The sequence below is a fragment of the Anser anser genome, assembly GCF_964211835.1.
Source record: "Anser anser genome assembly, chromosome: 5".
NCBI classification, from domain to species: domain Eukaryota; kingdom Metazoa; phylum Chordata; class Aves; order Anseriformes; family Anatidae; genus Anser; species Anser anser.
In genome coordinates, this window is record NC_139725.1 from 31,573,664 (window position 1) to 31,592,704 (window position 19,041).

The following is a 19,041-nucleotide window of genomic DNA, read 5'->3' on the forward strand; positions in this document are numbered from 1 at the left end:
ATCAACGAGCGCCTATCGGGGTGGGCGGGCCGGGTGGAAGCGGTGACGGGGGGCCGGGGGGGCTGCGGCCCCGCGTCAGGCCGTGTGGCTGCCGGGCCGCCCGCGCCCCTGTTCCGGGGTGAGGCGCTCCCGGAGGGGCTCCCATCGCCGAATCCCTGGGTACGGAGGCGCGCTGACACGGCGGCCCCACCCCGAGCGCGTGTGTGTCCGTTCGCTTTGCAGGCAGCCATGAGGGGAGGCCGCTGGAGAGGCGAGGAGAAGCGGCGCTGGAGCGCTCGCGGGCACAGGCACCGGCCCCGCGGGCGCAGGCGGCCCGGTCACCGCCCCGAGAGGCAAGTGCGGGGGTGCGGGCCGGGGGGGGGGTGCCAGGCCGCAGCACAGCTGCGGGGCGGTGGCTGTGTGGGAGCGGGGGGCCGCCCTCTGCACATCCAGAGGGTGCTCCTGGTGTGCTTACTTGCGGGGCGTTCTGGAAACTTACCGCACGTTCGCGGCTGCTTGCGGATTTTAAACCGAGATGTGGTCCGTGAGGTAGTCTCTGCAGGTGTGTCTCCTCCCATGAACCCTTCATCAGCAGGCAAAGATAGCTCAGTGAGAAGAAAAGCGTTTGTAAGTACTCACCGTTCCCTGCCGTTCGTCTCACGCCTCAGTGACTACCGGTGTAAAAGCTATCCTCAAAGGATCTCCCTAAGAGTTTAAAAACACGTTGAGTATTGGGGTGGTAACGCCACACGTCGATCAGGAAACTGGGGCAAGGTCTTAGGAATTATCTGTTGTCTTGGGAACTGACACTTTCAGAAAATGACATTTTAAATTTTAGAACCTATGCTTACCAGTATTACAGCTATTTTTATGGCTCTCTTTCTTTCCTGTGTGCTTTCATTGGTCTCTTACAGGAGTAAAGCAGTCCTTTAATACTACAAGCATTTCTTTTAAAAAGTATTTTCAGGGAAAGATATGCAGACACGTATGAGTTGCCCCCATTGATTCTAGTTGTGTAAAACGTTAGAAATGCAAATGGCCCCTAATTCATAAATATACAATATTTTACTAACAAGCTTTAAACTGAAGTGCTTGAGTTTGGCGGTTCCCCACCCCCGTAGATCAGTTACATTCTTTAAAAATTGCAAACTTGTGTAACTGAACAGCAATAGAGCTGGTATTAAAACTAGAATTGCCTTGTTATTTTTGATTCAGTAAATTATGACTCGTGAAAAATATTTTGGCCTAATGCTTTTAAGATGACCTGTCTCAAAAAGTGAGAATTGAACGAGCGATTCAGAAAACATCCCAATGGAATTTCACTCCTCAGCACTGACTGTGCCTGTTTAAATGGCTTCCAAAAGAAGAAAGCTGCAGTTACCTACTTTACTGTGATATTGATTACAAAGTTTTTCTTTCCTAGAGTTTTCATGAAATATTTCTTTGGTTTGCATGGTTCTGAAGCTCCTCAGTGAGCTTCCTGTCATGAAGACAATGGCAAAATACTTCTGACCTGACATCATTTTTTTTATCCATGCCATTTCTTTCCACTTTATGCTCTAAAGTGTTATCCTACTTTCAGGGGTGTGCTTTTCTTTGAAACAGAGGGTATGGTAACATGCCCAGAACTAATCCTTTACTGAAGAGTTAACTACACATACAGAAGCAGCAACCACCTCTAATGTTTTAGCAAGTAATTAAGACTTTTGAGATACTGTTAGCTCTTGTGTTCTTGAGAGGTTTTTAAGCTGAATGTTTGTACTGTTCCTTTTTCATAGGTTGGCATACAGTGATATACGCAGTGTGCTTATCACAGACCTGCAAAATTGCACTCTGTTAATGTGACTAACAAGCTGCTTTAAAGAGGCTTTGTGGAAAAGATGTGTAGGGCAATTGTGAGCCTGTCTTGAAGGCAATACTATTATTTTTTTTTTTAGGTCTGAACAGGAGGAACCACAAACCTCAGTGAATGCAGACCCCAGCAGCAGTGGAAATCCTTCTTCGTCCAGTTTAACACAGAACTCCGTAGTACCAGGTAAGAAAATCAGTATCTGTATGCTGACTTTATTAAAAAAAAAATTGGTAGTAGCTGCATTAATAGTACAGTGTTAAAGGATGGATATAAGCAGTAAAGTTTGTAGAGAAAATTAGTATCTGAAAAGGTGATCTAAAGAGATGTAGTAAATGAAAATCTGGACAGCAGGAACAAAACACTTTTGGGCCTGGAAGTCCATCTTTTGTATGAAAACTCATGTGCTTAGCCAAGCTATTATAAACTGACAATAATAAAACTTTGTTTTTCTCTCCAGAAATGTTGGTTTGGGAAGAATATGAACTTTTTTCTTTCTTATATGTGCTGAAGATGTTATAAAATATATCTTTCAATAAAAATAAAAAGACAGCATGTAAAAAAGTAATGTAGATCAAATTAGTCAGTCTTCTAAAAGACACAACTATCCACCACTTTGAAAAAATACAAATTCATTTCTGTGCCTTCAGTGTATTTATAATCTGTAAGAAATACTGTCTGGCTAAATCATCTGTGCATTCGTTATTAGGGAGTCAACTGGCAAAACCAGACTTGATGCAGTAGCAATGCTGTAAAAGATGATGTTCCGTTTGCATTCTGGTTTTCTGACTCATTAAACATCCCTAGGAAAAGCTAGGCCTGTGGGAACATGCATACCTCCACAGCAGGAGAGTCCTGAAACACCCCTGACTCCACAACCTCTTAGCAACAGACAAAGGCAGAGTGTAAAGTGATCTTTTTTGTATATTGCTCTTTTGTGCTTAAGAGTTTGTGAGCCTGTTAGGAAATAATATATGTCATTCAAAACATTTATTAACATTTATTGCTGCGTAAACAGATTCTGTATACTACATGCAATGTGCTCTTACCAACTAACTTTACACTTTTTTGAGTTGAATAAATCTTGGTCGTTTGTTGCCAAGCTGAAATCTAAGATATACTGACAAGGAGCTGAATTATAAGCAGCAGTAAAAAGAGGTTACTTCAAACGCAGTTTCTAGTAGTAGATAAAGGTTTAAATAAAAATCCTCAGAGATGTTGGTGTTCACCTCTTCTGAATAAAATCCTTTTTTCCTCTAAGTAGTTGCCATCTATTCCCGGTCTGCCTATCATGCTTGGGACCAGCTAGGAGCAAGAACTTTGAGCCTTGTGAGTCTGACATTTCCATGAAGATGTGGGATGTCAAAGAGTAACAAATAAATTTGGTTATGCATCTGATTTTGCTTATTTTTGCCACCTTTTAAAGAACTGCCAGGATTTTACTATGACCCAGAAAAAAATCGCTATTTTCGCCTACTGCCTGGGCATAATAACTGCAACCCACTCACCAAGGAGAGTATTCAGCAAAAGGCAATGGAGAGTACAAGACTGAGACTCCTAGAAGAGGAAGAAAAACAAAACAAGGTACGTTCTGAAATAGATTGCAATTATCCTTTGTGTTCTGTCTCAACAGATGATGAGCTAAAATCCTTAGATTTTTTGACTGTGATACAGTCCCATAAGCTGTCTGAAGAAGCAAAAATTTCTTTTTGCTGAGAATTTATATTTCTTGAAGTCTTTTGGTTGTTCCACACAGGAATGAAAGGAAGTTACTAAAACAAAAAAACAACTTGTAAAGAGACAGGAACTCTCAGAGTAACAAATTGTCCAACAATTACAGTTCAGTCAGGACATTGGATGCCAGGTTTCAGATCCCTGCCGTGAATTGGCAAAGTGAGATCTCAATTGTAGGCTTTCTGTGTGTTTAATAAATATTTAGACTGTGTACGTAGACCCTGAGGAAATAATACTAATGATGTTTTGTGGAAACAGTGTTGTAACAAAGAATTTTCTTCGTACAGGTAACATCAAGTTTGGTCTTATCTTTATGCTTTCAAGTTTATGTCTGGAAAGCCTGTATACTTTTCATTATAAAGTGTTGCAGCAGAGTTGATAGCAATACTACATGTCTGAAACCTGGGTAAAATACCTAGCAAGGGTGGCTTTAATTGCCTGAAAGCCAAGTCTTATAACTTGGCAAATCAGCGTCTGAAGCTCAGCTTAAATATGCTGTTGTTGCTGGGAGAGGAGTGTAGTATTTTTCTCCTTAGGTAATCAAGTTCTTTCTTCAACAAGCAATTCAGCTCTTCCATCTTCATTATGAAAGTGCTGTTGTTTGGTGGGAGGGTGGTGGTGGTGGTGGAGGGTTTCTCTTAAGCTGTTTCCATGAGAGGTTTAGTTTTCATAGATCCTATACAGCTGCTGGCCGTGTAGTTGCTAATGGGAACTGTGAATATACATTTCTTCTCAAAATCTGGTTATAGAATCAGACATCTGAATCGGCCTCCTAAATATGAATGTTCTGACTCTTCAATACTTTGACAGAGCATTATCAAAAAGATTTCTTAATCCCTAATTCTGCAAAGTTCTATATCCTTTGCTCTCCCTAGTATTTATAAAGTGTTCACCTGAAATTTTAAAAAGTGATGAGTGGAAAAGAAACTTAGTGCAGCAGTAAGACTGCATGTTAATAGCAGTCTTGTGGTGATAGAGCTTTGCTATGTAATAAGATTTAAGGTGTTAGAGTAAAAACACAAGGTGACTTCACACCTCAAGCTAGTACTGCTGATTGTGTCAAGCAAAAATAAGAGGTGTTTTTTTTCCCCAGTTTTTGTATATATAGAGGCACCTGGAATTCACAAGAGTAGATTCACAAGAATACTTCTTTCTTGTGTACTTACTGTAGTAGACCAGGGAAATGTTGCTGAAATGCATTTTATAGACTTGAAAATATTATTATACATAGGCTAGAGGAAAAAGTTACCCAAATATCAAACACCAACGGCCACGGTTGAATCATAAACAAGAAAATAACTGAGAACACTTTCATTTTATTCTCTTCTAGAAAACAACAAGGGCTGGACTAAATTCATCCATGCTGTTACAGAAAAGGCAGCTAGGTTTGCTCAGCTCCACAAGCTATTGCAGGTACAATAATTTGAATTGTCTTCCGTTTGCAATATCAACTCCTGCTACTTGTACAACCATTCCTGTCAGGTTTTTTTGTTGTTTTTTTCATTCCTCACTCTTCCACTTAGGACAGAGTAACATATTACTTGTAATAACAAAAAGGTTGTATTCTTTTATAATCAAATTTCTAAAGTGGTGAGAATTCAGATGAGGAAGGTATTTCCCAATCTCAGATAACTGGAGTTTAAGCCTTCACATTTTTTTCAATACATGATGTTTTGCCACATTGTGCTGTATGAATACAGTTCAGCTTTTCTTTGGATTAGTGCTCTTCAGTTGATGTGGACGTCTTCCCCACCATTAGAATCTCTATGCTCAAATTCAATAACAGTGTAGAAAGCGAGTTAGTGGCTTGCTATGTTGTTGTTCCTGCTACTTGAGATGTGCTGGGGTTCAAAATGACGGGATGAAATTCAATGAAACGGTTATGTAGTGAAATTGTAGCATGCTAGTTTTCAGGCATTTTATCTTCTGCGACTGAGAAGCAGTTCTGACTATCTTATCAACAATTCTTAAACCTAGGCTTACCTGAATTCCTTCTCTCCTTCCACCCTGCCTGCTTTTACAGGATGGTCCATGAACTAAAAGTGAACTGCATGCAGAGGAGGAAGATAGAAATTCACAGTCCAGATTCCTCGGTTGCTGGAACCAACAATTTTAAAATAATTGTGGTATGTTATGACAACTGTTAAACCTTTCACATAAAGAAAATCTGTCTTCAGTGGAAACTGAGGATCTTGAAATCAAATCCTATAGGTCAAATTCTGCTTTCAAAGGTGCATTATTCCTGTTGTATCAGTACTCAAAATCTGAGCTCAGTAGTTTTTAAACCGGTAGGAAGAGGCTGTCCTTCCTTAGAGAGGAAAATGATGAAAAGGTTGGATATGTAATTGATTTGGAGAGCTGATCAATATGTCCTGTTGGAAATAAACAGGAATTGAGGGGACAATTAGTATGATGGGTTTTTGAAGGGGAAGAGGAGGAAAACTGAAGAGAAGAACTTGGGGAATAGCAAAGTCTGTAGTGTAGGGAGTTCATGTAAATGACTGTAATGATTTTACATCTCATACTCTGAAGGCAGTTTCTACTGGTTTTGGTGACATGTTTGTGCAGGAAAGGTCTCTGGAGCAAACAACATAGTTCCTGTAGGAAGCTCTTAAGGACCAGCTCCTAGCCTTATAAACAGAGCACTGCATAGGTAGCTGGAGCCAGAACGGGGTTGGAAACTTAGTGTTATAAAAGAAAAGTTGAAATATAGCAGCATCCTTTTTGCTGTGATGTGATCAAGCAGGAGGAGAATCTCTTACACTTAAGCAGCATAGAATTCCACATTCACTTTAGATAAGTTTTAATTACTACTTTTTTTCTTTGAGTACTCTACTGATACCAGTCTGTGCTTAATAATAACAACCAGAGGAAGTATCTGTTGTAATGGGAAAGAATATTTATTATTATTTAAGGACTGAATAAATTTCTTTTTTAATGATATTTTTTCCATACCTGCATTAAAAAAGGTGTTGACCATTGTTTTATGGATGAATGGAAAGTTGATAGTGATAACATGACCAATTAATGTTTCTCCATTTTAGACCTAATGCAGCTGCCTCAAGCCATTTTTTCCAGCAAGTTTCCACTAAGTGCAATGATGCTTTTATTTTGCAGGCAGATGTCGCTTGTGAGCGGATATTCACCGTGAATGACGTAGAGCACGGAGGGTGTAAATACGGAATCATCAACCTCAGTGGTTTGGGGAAGGAGTCTCTCACTGTAGAGATGTATGACAACCTCTACTTCACGAACCGCAAAGTACTGTGTTCTGTTCCTGCTTCCTTCAATTGCTGCATTCTCAAAACGCTGTTGCTTGGTAGGCACGTGGGGAAATGCATGAGGGGAAGGGGCTAGTAGGAGAGAAAGGAAGAATCTAGCAGTAAACTTGTCTCGGATAGTCCTGAGGACCAGCATTATTTATCAGGAGTGCTATGCTGCCATCAGAACAGAAGACCATGTAGAAATATCACCTTCCAAGGATAGTGCTTCAGGGTTTCGCTCAGACATAGCTGAAAAAACTATGTTGAGAAAGTAAGATTTGTAAGCTTTTCTTTCAAAATAATTTCGGGAACATGTGTTTATCTGTATACATGAAGGATATTTAAAACATACTTCTGTAATCTCTTCATGCTCAGATTCTGTTAAGGATGATTTCTTAAATAATAGGATGTGCTTGGTGCCTTAGTCCGTATTTGGACAGACGTCTCAATGCTGCCCTTTCTTCTGTACACCTAAGAGGAGAATAGGGGTAAACTGCGCGTGTGCTGCTACCACAGTATTGCATGAGCTAAGGAAGTATGCCCAGTGCGTAGTTTGTCATCTTTGCATGGAAATGCCCTTTCATGAATTGAGTAAGAGGTCTACACAAACAGTATGTCTTCTTGTGTCTGAAGGTGAATTCTGTGTGCTGGGCATCACTGACTCATCCAGACTCCCATGTTTTATATCCTTTTAAAAAAGCAAAATGTCAGTGCTGCTTTGACTACTTTGCATCATGCTGCACAGAACAGAAAATTTTCAAAAGACATCTCATGTAGTTGCCCCAAAAATCTTGTTTTCTAGAAGGCAGGGAAAGTTGTAGAAAATAAATAAAATTGGAAGTTGTTGGGGCTAGTGAGACATGTATGGTGCTGTTACAGATATATGGAGTTCCAGTGTAATAAAAGGCAAAATTAAGCACTTTTCCTGCCCTGGAGACTTCCCACCTCATTAATAGTGCAGATGCTGTATGCAAGATGATATAAGGATTAGAAATTGGCTGGGGCAACAACAAAAGAGAGTTAAGGCAACTAACTTTCTTTTTTAAAAAAGTGGAGCTCTTTGAAAGGGTGTTGTTTGGTTTCTGTTGTAAACCATCACCGTGTTGACTGGAGGGGAGAGGAGAAGAGCAGCAACTCATTCAAAGTGGCAGAGCTCAGTGCCAGAGCATGTCCTGCAGCTTTATCTCAAAAGAAAAGGAAAGTTGATGTGTAGTAAAGGAAGCAGAAATGGACAACGCAGAGTCACAAAAGAGAGGAACAAAATGGAATTTTAAAGTGGGAGATGGCAAGCAACAGAAGGTCTATGGAAGTGGCATTAAAAGTGGCTATTAAAAGGAAGGGATACTGATAGATATGTAATGGCTCATGGGAAAAGCAATGCAATTCAGAACTGATCCAGAAGGTGGCAGGAATTCATCAGCCTTGCTTAGAGATGGCTAGGAGTTGGGGATTAGTTAGGTTATTCAATGTTTTTTCCTATCCATGACACAGATTTACCACATTAAACTTGAAAAGCAGTTTCAAAACCTATTTATACCCACTATAATTTTTAGGAATTATTTTAATGCACTCTAAATTGACTCTTGCCTCCCCAGTGTATGTAACCCTTTCTCCAGCTCATCTCCATCAAAACAATTCTATATTAATGCTGTGTCATCAGCATGTATGGTCTATATACATATACACAATTGTGTTTTTTCTAGCTCATCCTATGAAAGAAAGGAAGTGTCAAGACTTAATTATGAAGCGTAAGGCACAACAAAGTTCTTGGAAGATGTTACTGAACAGAAAGCGTTATGAACTGCAACTGTGTCAGAGCATCTTACTTTTCCCAGCTATAAATATTAGGCAGCCTGTTCCATTCTAGGAAAAAAATCTTTGCTTTCCTTAACTCACTCCAGCAAGCTGTGTCTCATGGGAATTGCAGAAACTCCAGGCTGTGCCAGTTTGCTTCCAGCATCATTGTTCAGCAGCACTAACCCAGGTAGGATGTTTTTTTTTTCCAATTTTGGATAGTAGTTTATGGTAATGCAAAGAGTACAAGGGAAAGATGTCCACATTTCAGTAGTTGGTGGGCCTGTTGTATTCTTGTACAAAAAAAAATCTAGAAAGTCCTGAGCAGTATAAGAAATGAACAGATGAAAGAACTTACCTTAAGAACTAATTAGCAAGCAGTACTCAAAGTACTAGTTTATTTTTAGCTTCTGCTGATTTTGCACTTTGGCAGGAGAACGCCCTGCTTGTAAAGTAAACATTTGAGATTATTCATATGAGTAGCTTGGCCTTTTAAGTAACATGCAGAAGCTGCACACAAGAAGTGCTCAAATTTCCTTATAGACTCCCTAGAATCATTGCGGGATACTTTATCACAGTAGCTACTCCCTATGCTCAGTGGATTAATTGTAGGTGGGAAGCTGGTAAATGTCTCAGCCCATGGCTCCTTGTACTAGACGTCGTGCTTAGTTTTGTGTAAGCATGATTGATTTAGAAAATCCTTTATTGTAAATCTGATGGCTGTAGCTGTATTGTTTATATTTTTTCTGTGTTGTTGGAGACAGCAGCCATGCTGGTACCTTCAAAACAAAAGTAAAGCCTACCCCATCTGCAGCATGGTTTTAGACATGTCACCTGTGCTGCCTGACATCTGTGTGATTGTGGCAGACAGGCCATAAAGTAAGTGAAAACTGCACTTAAAGTACATGGGTTGTTAGGCCTTGTGCAGGAGCTACATGAGTAAGACTCAAACCTAGAGTGCTGTTACTTCACTAAAAACTGTTTTAAAAACACAGACAGGCCAGGAGAAGCAGGGAAGAGACAGTACTAATTTAATGTAAGTTCTTTTTTTTCCCCTCCCTGCTTTTTTTTTTTTTTAATTCTTCCATCTTCACTGTTTATAGAACTTCTAAGGTAGGCTTTGGCTGAACTACAGCTTCTAAAGAGAATGTTCTGTGTTTCCAGCCCACTTGTCTTTAAAAAATGGCTTACTTAGTGCTGTAAGGCAAGTGTTACTTTCTTCTTCTCTGATCTTTACTATCATGGTCAGCCGTCTGACTAATGAATAAATTTCACAGTTGTGTATATGTATAGACTGTAAGTCGTCAGCTTACAACAGTGAAGTCCCGTTTTTGTTTCATGTCTCTTGAGTAGCACAGGAATATTAACTGGGTATCATTGTATCTGCTTCTAATTACAATGTTCAAAGAAGCATGGAAGTCCAGAGAATCTTCCTGAGTTATCATCCTGTCCTTACATTTTATGGATGCTTCATGTGGTGTTTATTTCTCTTAGGAGATCGACCTGGAATGCTGTGCAGCTTCAAGATATCTACTGCCTGGTCCTGTGCTTGGTGCCTGAATCCACAAGCAGACAACTGCTTCAGCACAGGTGATCTGCAAGGCTAGCAACCACTTTTATCTCAGTAGGAAAGACTTCTTGCATTAATCTCCCTCCTGCAGTTCAAATTACAACTAAACGAACATAATCTGTTTCCCTTAGGCCTGACACGACGAGTTCTCGTGACCAATGTAGTGACAGGGCATCGACAGACATTTGGAACCAGTAGCGATGTCTTGGCGCAACAGTTTGCCACACAGGTAGAAAGAACCATACATGCTTCTTTTTTTTTTTTTTTCAGAGCATTGTCATTAGTGGGTACTGTCTGTTGATGGGGCTCATCATGTTGTGGATAAGGTTATGATGGCAGCAGTTATTGTTCGATAGCTGTTCTGTAACAGTTGATGTGGTCTGATGCTGGCACACAGTGGAATAGCAATGAAAAAATTAACTGATTTCAAAATCTGTGGCGTTGGGGGTATTTTTGTTAAATATTCGGATGTAAAAGGGAAATGATGGAAGTACAAAGAGCACAGTAATAATGCATTGTAGATTGTTTTGTTTTTTTCAAAATGACCTAATTCCATTAACACTTGATGTATTGTCTTCATCAAGAAGAAAACAGCTATAAAATTCTAATTGACTTGTTCACAAAGATGTAGTGAGAGGGGTCAAATCAGAACATGAGAATTCCAGTTCCCATTCTGCTGTTATGTTAGACTAAGTTCCTGCTAACCTAGCTGAACTTTTACAACTGAGGTAAATAATAAAATAAAAAAAATATATAAATATATATATATAATTATATTATTTTTATATATTTTATATATATTTATATATAAATAAATAAAAAATAAACTGAGGTTTGAATGGAACTAATGAGTTGGCTCAAAAATGTTGCACTGTGTAATAAAAATTCTGGTTCCTAATGCTTGTGTTAATAAAATAGTTGGACAACTACACCAGTGAACTCAAAAGCCTGACATAGGTACTTTCTCTGTAAGCTATAAGGTCCTTTCATGTGCTATGCAGTACCCCTCTTTCTTTTGGATTCTTCCAGACCCCGATGCTGTACAATGGCTGCCGTTCAGGTGAGATTTTCAGCATTGATGTGCGTCAACGCAACCGCAAGGGCCAGAGCTGGAAAGCAATCCGCCTCTTCCATGACTCAGCAGTTACATCTATTCGGCTTCTTGAGGCTGAACACTACCTGATGGCAGCAGACATGGCTGGGAAGGTACAGTTCTGCTGCTGTGGGATAGACAGTTAGTTCCTGTCGGTATCTGGGCAATGACGCGCTTACTCCGGACCTGAGGGTGGATGGCTGTTCTTTGGAGAGTGGTACGGAACTGGGTGGTAGTTCCCCATGGGGGCTGTCTTTGCTCCTCACTACTAGATCCACTTATTTACCAACCAGCAAGTGATCTCTGCTTTGTTAACGTATCCTCGTGTGAAAAATTACTTCAACTTTCAGATAAAACTCTGGGACCTGAGAACGGCAAAGTGTGTGAAACAGTACCAAGGTCATCACAATGAATATGCTATTCTCCCTTTGCATGTAAATGAGGAGGAAGGACTTCTTACAGCAGGTGGGTTGACTCTTTCCCTTCTACTTGTAAGTGCAGTGATTTTCTTATGCTTGAAGAGTGTTTCTTAGCTGCAGCTGTTGCAAGCTGTAAAGCTGTTAATTCTTCAAAATTCAGCAGAATTTTTGCTTTATATGTACTGTAATCACCTACAAAAACTAAAATGTTACAGGTGCGCACCTACTGTAATCACTCCTGCATAGCTCTCAAGTGCTTTATCCACTATGTTCAGGAAGTCCCATTATCCTTTCCATAGCGTGGCCCAAGAGTAGAGCAGAACATCATGGATTTTGAAGGTCAGAGAAGCAATGTGTTAACAGGAGACTTGAAGTAATATCTCTATATAGAGACTAAAGACCATGTATAGGCTTCTTTGATGCTACCGGTCATAGTGCGGTGATGGACTGAAGTGCTGGCACGTATGCAGAACTCCCTGTAAATTTTCTGTCACTCAGGGTTATTCTGAATACTCTTGGCTACATTTTGAGATTTTTTTTCCAAAAAGGAAAGGTAACAATAAATGAAGCAAAATTCCTAAATCCTCATAATATAGCTAGACTTCTTGAAGTCACTGTACACATAGTGTCTGCTGTTCTTGGGTTTTTCAGTAAGTGATGGAATAATGAGAATAATTCTTCTTAATTTGACAAGCTGGGTTTTTATCCACTTTTTTGCCTAATAATGAGGAAAGCATTCTAAATGCTGATTTATTATACCTCTTATTACCTAATAAGAAATGCATATTCTTGCCACTTTTGCAGTATTCAATGTTGTTTTGTATCCTGTTTTGTAAAGTATTGAGAAGCACTTTGCCTGCAGGATGTATAGAAATGGTTAGGCTTTGTTCTCTGTAGACCACCTTCTGCTTCTTCGATGATAGTCTTGCAGAGCCATGTAAAGTACTTCTCGTGTGATGTTGACTACTGGTCTTCTTCCTTTCCAGTTGGTCAGGATTGCTACACCAGAATTTGGAGCCTCCAAGATGCCCGTCTGCTTAGAACCATTCCTTCACCCCACCCAGCCTCCAAAGATGCTATTCCCAGTGTGGTGTTTTCTTCGAGACTTGGGGGTAGACGAGGAGTCCCTGGCTTGCTCATGGCTGTCAAACAGGATCTCTACCACTTCTCCTATAACTGACACAATTGATACTCTTTTCAGACCTGGTCTACAAAGCTGCCAGCCTATACATGAATTCAGAATATTTACACTGATCACCGGGGACATGGTTTAGTGGGTAACAGTGGTAGCAGGTGGTTGGTCTTTTCCAACCTTAATGATTCTATGTCATTGAGTCACTATGTGCTGCTGTGAAATTCAGAACCTCCACTAGGTTTGGCAAATCTTGCTGTATATATCTCAGACATCTTGTAAATAAAAGCTGACTGCTGATTAATCTCTTGTTGTTCTGCATCTGTACTGTTCTCTCAAACCCTTGTGGGCTTAGGGCCAATTGGCTGCTAAAAGAGGGCCAGGAAGGCATCAAGCAGCAGAAACAGGGGACAGAAGACCTGCTCTCCAGGCACAGACTGGGGACAGTGGTCACCGTAAGTATGCTGAAGAGCACCTGTATTGCCATATCCCAAAGGCAGTGATGGATGTTCTGCAACAGCAGGCAAAGCAAGCCTGTCCCTGCCCTCAGAGAAATCTTCACTACCATGCTCTGGGGTGTGGCATGAGGGCAGGAGCCTTCTAGGCATGCATCAAGGTTGTGGTGGTGCAGCCAACTCATCCCTCTGCATCCCTGCTTAGCCTGAGCACACTTTGTGAGTGGGTCTCTCTTGGCTTCCTCCAGAAAGGAACTGTGTTGAAGCACCCAATGTGCTCTGCAGTGCAAGTCTAATACAGGAAAATTCCCTTTCAAGAGTGAGCTGCAAACCTGGACATCCTGTAGTTTTATGTTTTGGGTTTTGTTTTCTTTGGGGAGGGGAGAGGGGCATGTTTCCAATGCCCTGCCCTCCCCCATCCTTTCCTCCAATTTTTTCGAGTGAATTTGAGTAAGAGGGAATTACTCAGAAGTACCAAAGGGTGCTGCATGGCTCTACCCTCATTTTTCCTGTCTTTTCCACAACCTTCAGGCCTAAGCAATACACTACTCTGGGAAACTCTCTCTTCTCAGCAGGTCCTTTTGCTCACCACACTTCATTTGTGTGGTTATCTCCTTCCCTTTCTTTATATTTCTCTTACCTATTAATCAATACAGAAGACAAAATTATAGCAGGAAAACTCTCCTTGTGGGAACAGTGTAACATCTTTTCACATAGAATATATTCATGCTGTGATAACTGTTGCAAGCGTAGTTAAGATACATCTAAGCAAATACCCAACACAGTTTCTTCCCTGAGTATACATTCAATCAAATCTTTCTTGTATCCCATTACCAACCAACCCCCCTTTCCTCCGAAGGGAATTGAGCTGCAAATTCCTTGCAGTTACAGCTCCCCTGACACATCTAGCTTTAGCATTTCTCCGCAGAGCCTTTTTTAACTCTCTCACAAGGCAGAGCAGAAGCTGCTCACAGCATGCTCTGTGCTGCCACTTCTTTCTACAGAACTTGTTTATAAGGCCGAGAGACCCCTGTTCTCAGTGGAGGGTTTGCAGTCTTACAGTCTCTTCCCATTTGCTTTACTACCCCTAGACAATCAAGAAATCAGCTTGGTTAGCATGGTCACTGATTCCTGACTTGCCTTTCTTTTTAATTTAGGAAAATACCCTGTAATTTGTCTTATGTTCACTTGGGCCATTTTCTGTTGCACACACAATGATTAGTATCTACAGCACCAGTTGCAGAAGAGTTTGCGTTGGCTTAGTTAATGATGCATGCTGCAACTAAGCATCTGTTCACAAAACAGAAACCTAACTCACCCATCCCACCACAAACTCCAGATGTTACATCAGATAATCAACTCAGAGCTGGACAGCAACATACTTTGTATCGATATTCTCACTAGCAAACATATGAGTCAAATGCTTACAGGTAACAAAACACATCATGAACTCCCTTTATTAAGAATTAATTCCAGAATGTCAAGTTAGCATTTAAACTCTCTCTGATACCCTTAACCCCAGTGGTGCATGTTCTGCAAGAACAAGACCCTGCAATAATTGTGCCCAGTTCCTGTGGGAAACACAAACTAGGAACTGTGGCAGAAAGGCATCTTACATAACTAAAGACAGTTTATTTTCTCTGCTCCTTTTTAGCCAAAGCTCATGAAACAAAAGGATACTCATTTGCTTTCTGTTGTTTCCAGGAGCCAAACACACACGTCCTTGCAAACCCATTTACCCAACTAATGCTTTTGCAGCCAATGCTTCTAATTAAGCCTGCAAGAGCAGTATGAAAGGAGAGGGGGAGCAGGGTAAAAAAGGTAATTTGGCTTCAGTGACAAACAGCAAGCAGTATGCAGGCAGTAGTTGACAAATCAACCATTTCTTTATGCAGCAGTAGCTAGGACCCCAAGGTAGCTTAAAAAAAAAATAAAAGGAACTGCACGCTTTCTTCTCTTGCTCCAGTATCAAAATACCCTATTTCTTTGCCTCAGCTTCTCAGCAAGCACTGAAAGGCCAAATCTGCACGCCAAGCTGGGCTGCAGCATCCTTCATCCAGCAGGCACAATTTGGTCCTTCTTACCCACTGGAGCAAGGCTCAGAGTGGACAGCCAGGCTCTCCTTACTGACCACACCTCACTGACAGGCTACAGAGAAAAAATTTCAGGGCTGTGGAAGAACACTGAGCACCTTCGTGATTTCCCCATTAATGTCACTGGAGACGTGCTGCACCTTTTCTCTAGAAAGCTTGCCCAAAACAGCTACTGAAGAACACTCATGTCCTGAACTAGTTACTGTTTCTTCATACACCCCAGTTATTTGGGTTTACCCAAACACTGGGTTGTTTACTGTACATGCAGATCAAGAGCCCAGCAACAGGCACAATGAGGTTCCAGCAGGCTCCTACAGCCTAGGAAATCAAGGTCATACTGAGCTTGTAACCTCCCTCAAGCCAAAGTACAGATCATTATTGACTCTTTCCCACAGTCGAGCAAACCTTTTACTTTCCATCTGTTGTGTACAGCACTTTACTGCTGTCCCTCTCTGTTGGGAAGGAGGCTGTTATGTTACTCCTCTCCAGTTAAGGCAGGATGGGACCCAGCTGCTGGATGAAAGAGCAGCAGCATTTCCCTTGCTCCCTGCCCCCAGGGAGACAGAACAGTGGTTTTGCTCTAGTGGGAGTCCTCCAGGATGTGAGAGAAGAGAGAGGAACTGGAATGCTTTCCTGTGCTAAGAGCAGAAGCATGACATTGGAGAATCCCAGAAAGAGCCTGCCACACCATTCTTCCCTGCTCCATTGCAAGAAAGGCCCACAAGTATTTTAATAAATGATAAAAACTTGCAAATTGCCAGTCCCTCTCATCACCATGGGTATTTCAGAAGCCAGTGTCTCAGCCTTGTTATTGTTCCTATTGTCATCTCTCTGCACCCTTTAAAAAGACTTTTCTAACATGACAGCTTGCAGGTCATGCATGGTGCTTAGACATTAACAGCTGGAAACTTAAACTTGTACAGGTCTAAGTGTCTAAAGCAGGGAGGGGATTCACTTTCATTCTTCTGGGGTGGTGGTGGTGAAGGATTGTCCTCCTGTTACCCTTGATTTACTCAATACATGGCTTCATGGCTATTCCTCCTTTATCAGCCTGATGAATACTGAACTTAAGACACCAAAAAAAGCAAATCAGTCACAATTTCACTCTGGCATTTTTACATTTTGAGCTCAGCTGTGACCTATTCTAACAATACCATGAAATTAAGTATTTTGTTGCAAGGAGGTGTGATTTTAAACTGGAATGTGTACATAATCTCTAGATGTCCCCTTATAGCAGCAGCTTTCAGAAAAGTTGTCATTTGGCAGTAAACGGTTCAGACTGGATCCCCAACTCTTGAGCTGCTGCTGACTGCCTGCACATACTGCCTTACGCGTGAGTATCTCCATGAGGTGGATCAAGCAGTCCATAGCTACCCAATGAACTTTCTACAGGGATTTCTGGGGAGAGCAGCTAGAGGTTGAAAGATAGTTGTCCAGAGAGCTTAAAGCATCTTAAAAACTGGCTTCACTTTTCAAAAATGGAAGCAAAGGCACAAAGCAGATAAACCATTTCAGGTATGGCCTGAAAATATAATCAATATCATCTGCCTTTCCTTGTTCAAACAACTGATTTTATATCTGCAGTTCTATTAATACCACTGTAGCTGTGAAGCGTTCTGATACTTTCTTGACAAGTCATCTGTACCTTATCATACATACACCACTGCTTCTCCCCAGTTCTGCTGTAAAAGTGCCTTTTAAGCAGAACCAGAGAGATTTAGCCTGTATGTCAAAATGTCAGAAGTCAGTTTCAAACTCTGAACATTCTTGTATTAGAATTTCTATAATACTGCAGTTGAGGCATTCCCTATGTGGGGATTTGCATATACATACACATGTGCATATATATGTGCATACACACACACCCTTTTATCCGTATTGCTTTGTGTTGACTCAAATTATACACAACATAAGTGAAGTTAAAAAGCTGAATGCATTTTAATTTTGCTTTTCAATAACGGAGTAGTTGTCATTCTGATACTACAGTGGCTTTCTTATTGTTATACCATACTGACCATTTTGAAAGCCCTCGTAGTAAGTTTTATTTATTTTGGCATTGTCATGATTTCATGGTTGCTGTGCCAGCGCTATGAACAAAAATGTTCTATGACACACTACTATGTGCTGTTCCCACAGAATATACGTGTTGACATTGCTTTACCAAGAAAAAGTGCTCAGCTGAAGCAGCAGGGAACAAAAAACAGACAGCTCTATCGCTTGTCCAAATCACTCTCTGTTCTCAAATTACTGGCAAAGACGTATCTGTTAGTGCCAACTTCTATTACAGCCATCAGCGGTAAATTAAATGCAAGGACAAAGCCACAATATGTGGCACTATAGTGACTGAAAACAGCAGTCGACAACAAAACATGAAAACAAGAGGCTGCAAAATCTAAGTGAGACTGTAGTACTGAAATCTGCTTATAGCTGGCTCTGCTGGAAGGCAAAGGGACAAAAAAAAAAAAAAAGAAGAGCACAGTCTGTACGAGCAGGTGGGAAGCCAGACTTCTGCAATGCTAAAGCCCAGGCTCCCCAAAGCAATGAGGGAACCAGTGAATTTCTCAGCAGAGTCACAGCAGACAGGCATCTTGCATGTGCCAGGCAGGCATCTTGCACACATGCCAGGCAGACGTAACACGATGAGGTTTTATTTCAACAAAACCCCTTGTTGACATCAAATGCTAGTGATGTTGTCATGTTTTCCAGAACATGAGCAAAGGTCCAACTGAGAAGTGACACAAAGGGGAGCATACGTGATAGATACACTGGCAAACTTCTGCAAGTACAACTTCACCTGTGAGGAACTGGGCAGGAGAACAAATAAGCAGGAAAACCAACAGAAGATAAATATTTGGAGGGAAAAAAAAAAAACAGGTGAAAGACAAAAGCAGTTTCCCTTGTGCAAACCCTCGGCAATAGCTACATGTTACAGCTCTGACGTTCAACCATCTGTTTCCCTAGCTGCAAATCTCAGGTGCACCTGGTGTGCATTTAAGTCTAGTTTGGCCCAAAGGTTTTGGGTAGAGAGGAACTGAAATGTGCACATCTGTATGAAGCTCGCATATATCTGCTTCAGAGGAGAAGAAAACAGACACCTGTTTGAAGGGGAATCTTTCTGCCGAATTGTCATAGGCACCCATAATGGGAACAAATCCATCAGAGCAGTCATATCAGACATTTCTTCCTGTACAAATCTAGATTTATTTTGCGGTGTTTAGGAATTAGTTTTTCACTGTGGAGTGCTTTTGGGAGGATTTTGCACATCAGGTAATTCACATGATTCATATTATTTGTGTTTTCTCAGCGCAGTTTCTAGTCAGAAGAGGTGCAGATGCTGGTTCTACCAATGATCAATTTGACAGTACTTTTCTGGCAATAGATTTACATCAAGCTGTCTCACTCACTAACTCAGAACACACATCATGCCACATCTCAGACCAAGTGAAATCATTATCTTACCAAGACAGTGCGCTCTTTTTAACTACTGATATGTTAACACTGCAGTGAACTCCAGTTGATCCAAATGACACGCTGCCATCTTGACTGATAGAAATTTACTGGTATGTCATTAATTTGTCTTCAGTAATATGCACAATGATCTTCTGGAAGTTTCCTGGAAAACAGCTCCCCACCCCTACCGGTGATATAAACAAAATAAAC

The 19,041-nt window shown here is 41.0% G+C and overlaps 1 protein-coding gene across 3 annotated transcripts; it reads left to right on the top strand.

The window, feature by feature from the left end:
* Nucleotides 1–25: 25 nt before the first annotated feature.
* On the top strand, nt 26–13,137 carry DCAF4 (DDB1 and CUL4 associated factor 4). Of its 3 annotated transcripts, XM_083839344.1 has the most exons (14): nt 26–118; nt 223–332; nt 1,917–2,014; nt 3,255–3,412; nt 4,893–4,975; nt 5,586–5,688; nt 6,680–6,823; nt 7,459–7,508; nt 8,730–8,809; nt 10,114–10,209; nt 10,321–10,418; nt 11,219–11,395; nt 11,633–11,747; nt 12,688–13,137. In XM_083839344.1, the coding sequence occupies exons 2-14, from the start codon at nt 229–231 to the stop codon at nt 12,879–12,881; spliced, it is 1,500 nt and encodes a 499-aa protein (XP_083695470.1). In that variant the 5' UTR covers nt 26–118; nt 223–228; the 3' UTR covers nt 12,882–13,137. The 3 variants fall into 3 exon arrangements, with proteins under 3 accessions (XP_083695470.1, XP_083695469.1, XP_083695471.1); XM_083839343.1 differs by having other exon boundaries at nt 27–332; XM_083839345.1 differs by lacking the exons at nt 7,459–7,508; nt 8,730–8,809 and having other exon boundaries at nt 28–332; nt 6,680–6,881.
* The last annotated feature ends 5,904 nt before the right edge of the window (nt 13,138–19,041 follow it).

What these genes read in the sequence shown, in the direction of transcription:
- DCAF4 (XM_083839344.1), top strand. Translation starts at nt 229, where the DNA reads ATGAGGGGAGGCCGCTGGAGAGGCGAGGAGAAGCGGCGCTGGAGCGCT. An exon ending in CCCGGTCACCGCCCCGAGAG is followed by an intron (nt 333 to 1,916) that starts GCAAGTGCGGGG and finishes TTTTTTTTTTAG; the next exon opens with GTCTGAACAGGAGGAACCAC. An exon ending in GTTCAGCAGCACTAACCCAG is followed by an intron (nt 8,810 to 10,113) that starts GTAGGATGTTTT and finishes TATTTCTCTTAG; the next exon opens with GAGATCGACCTGGAATGCTG.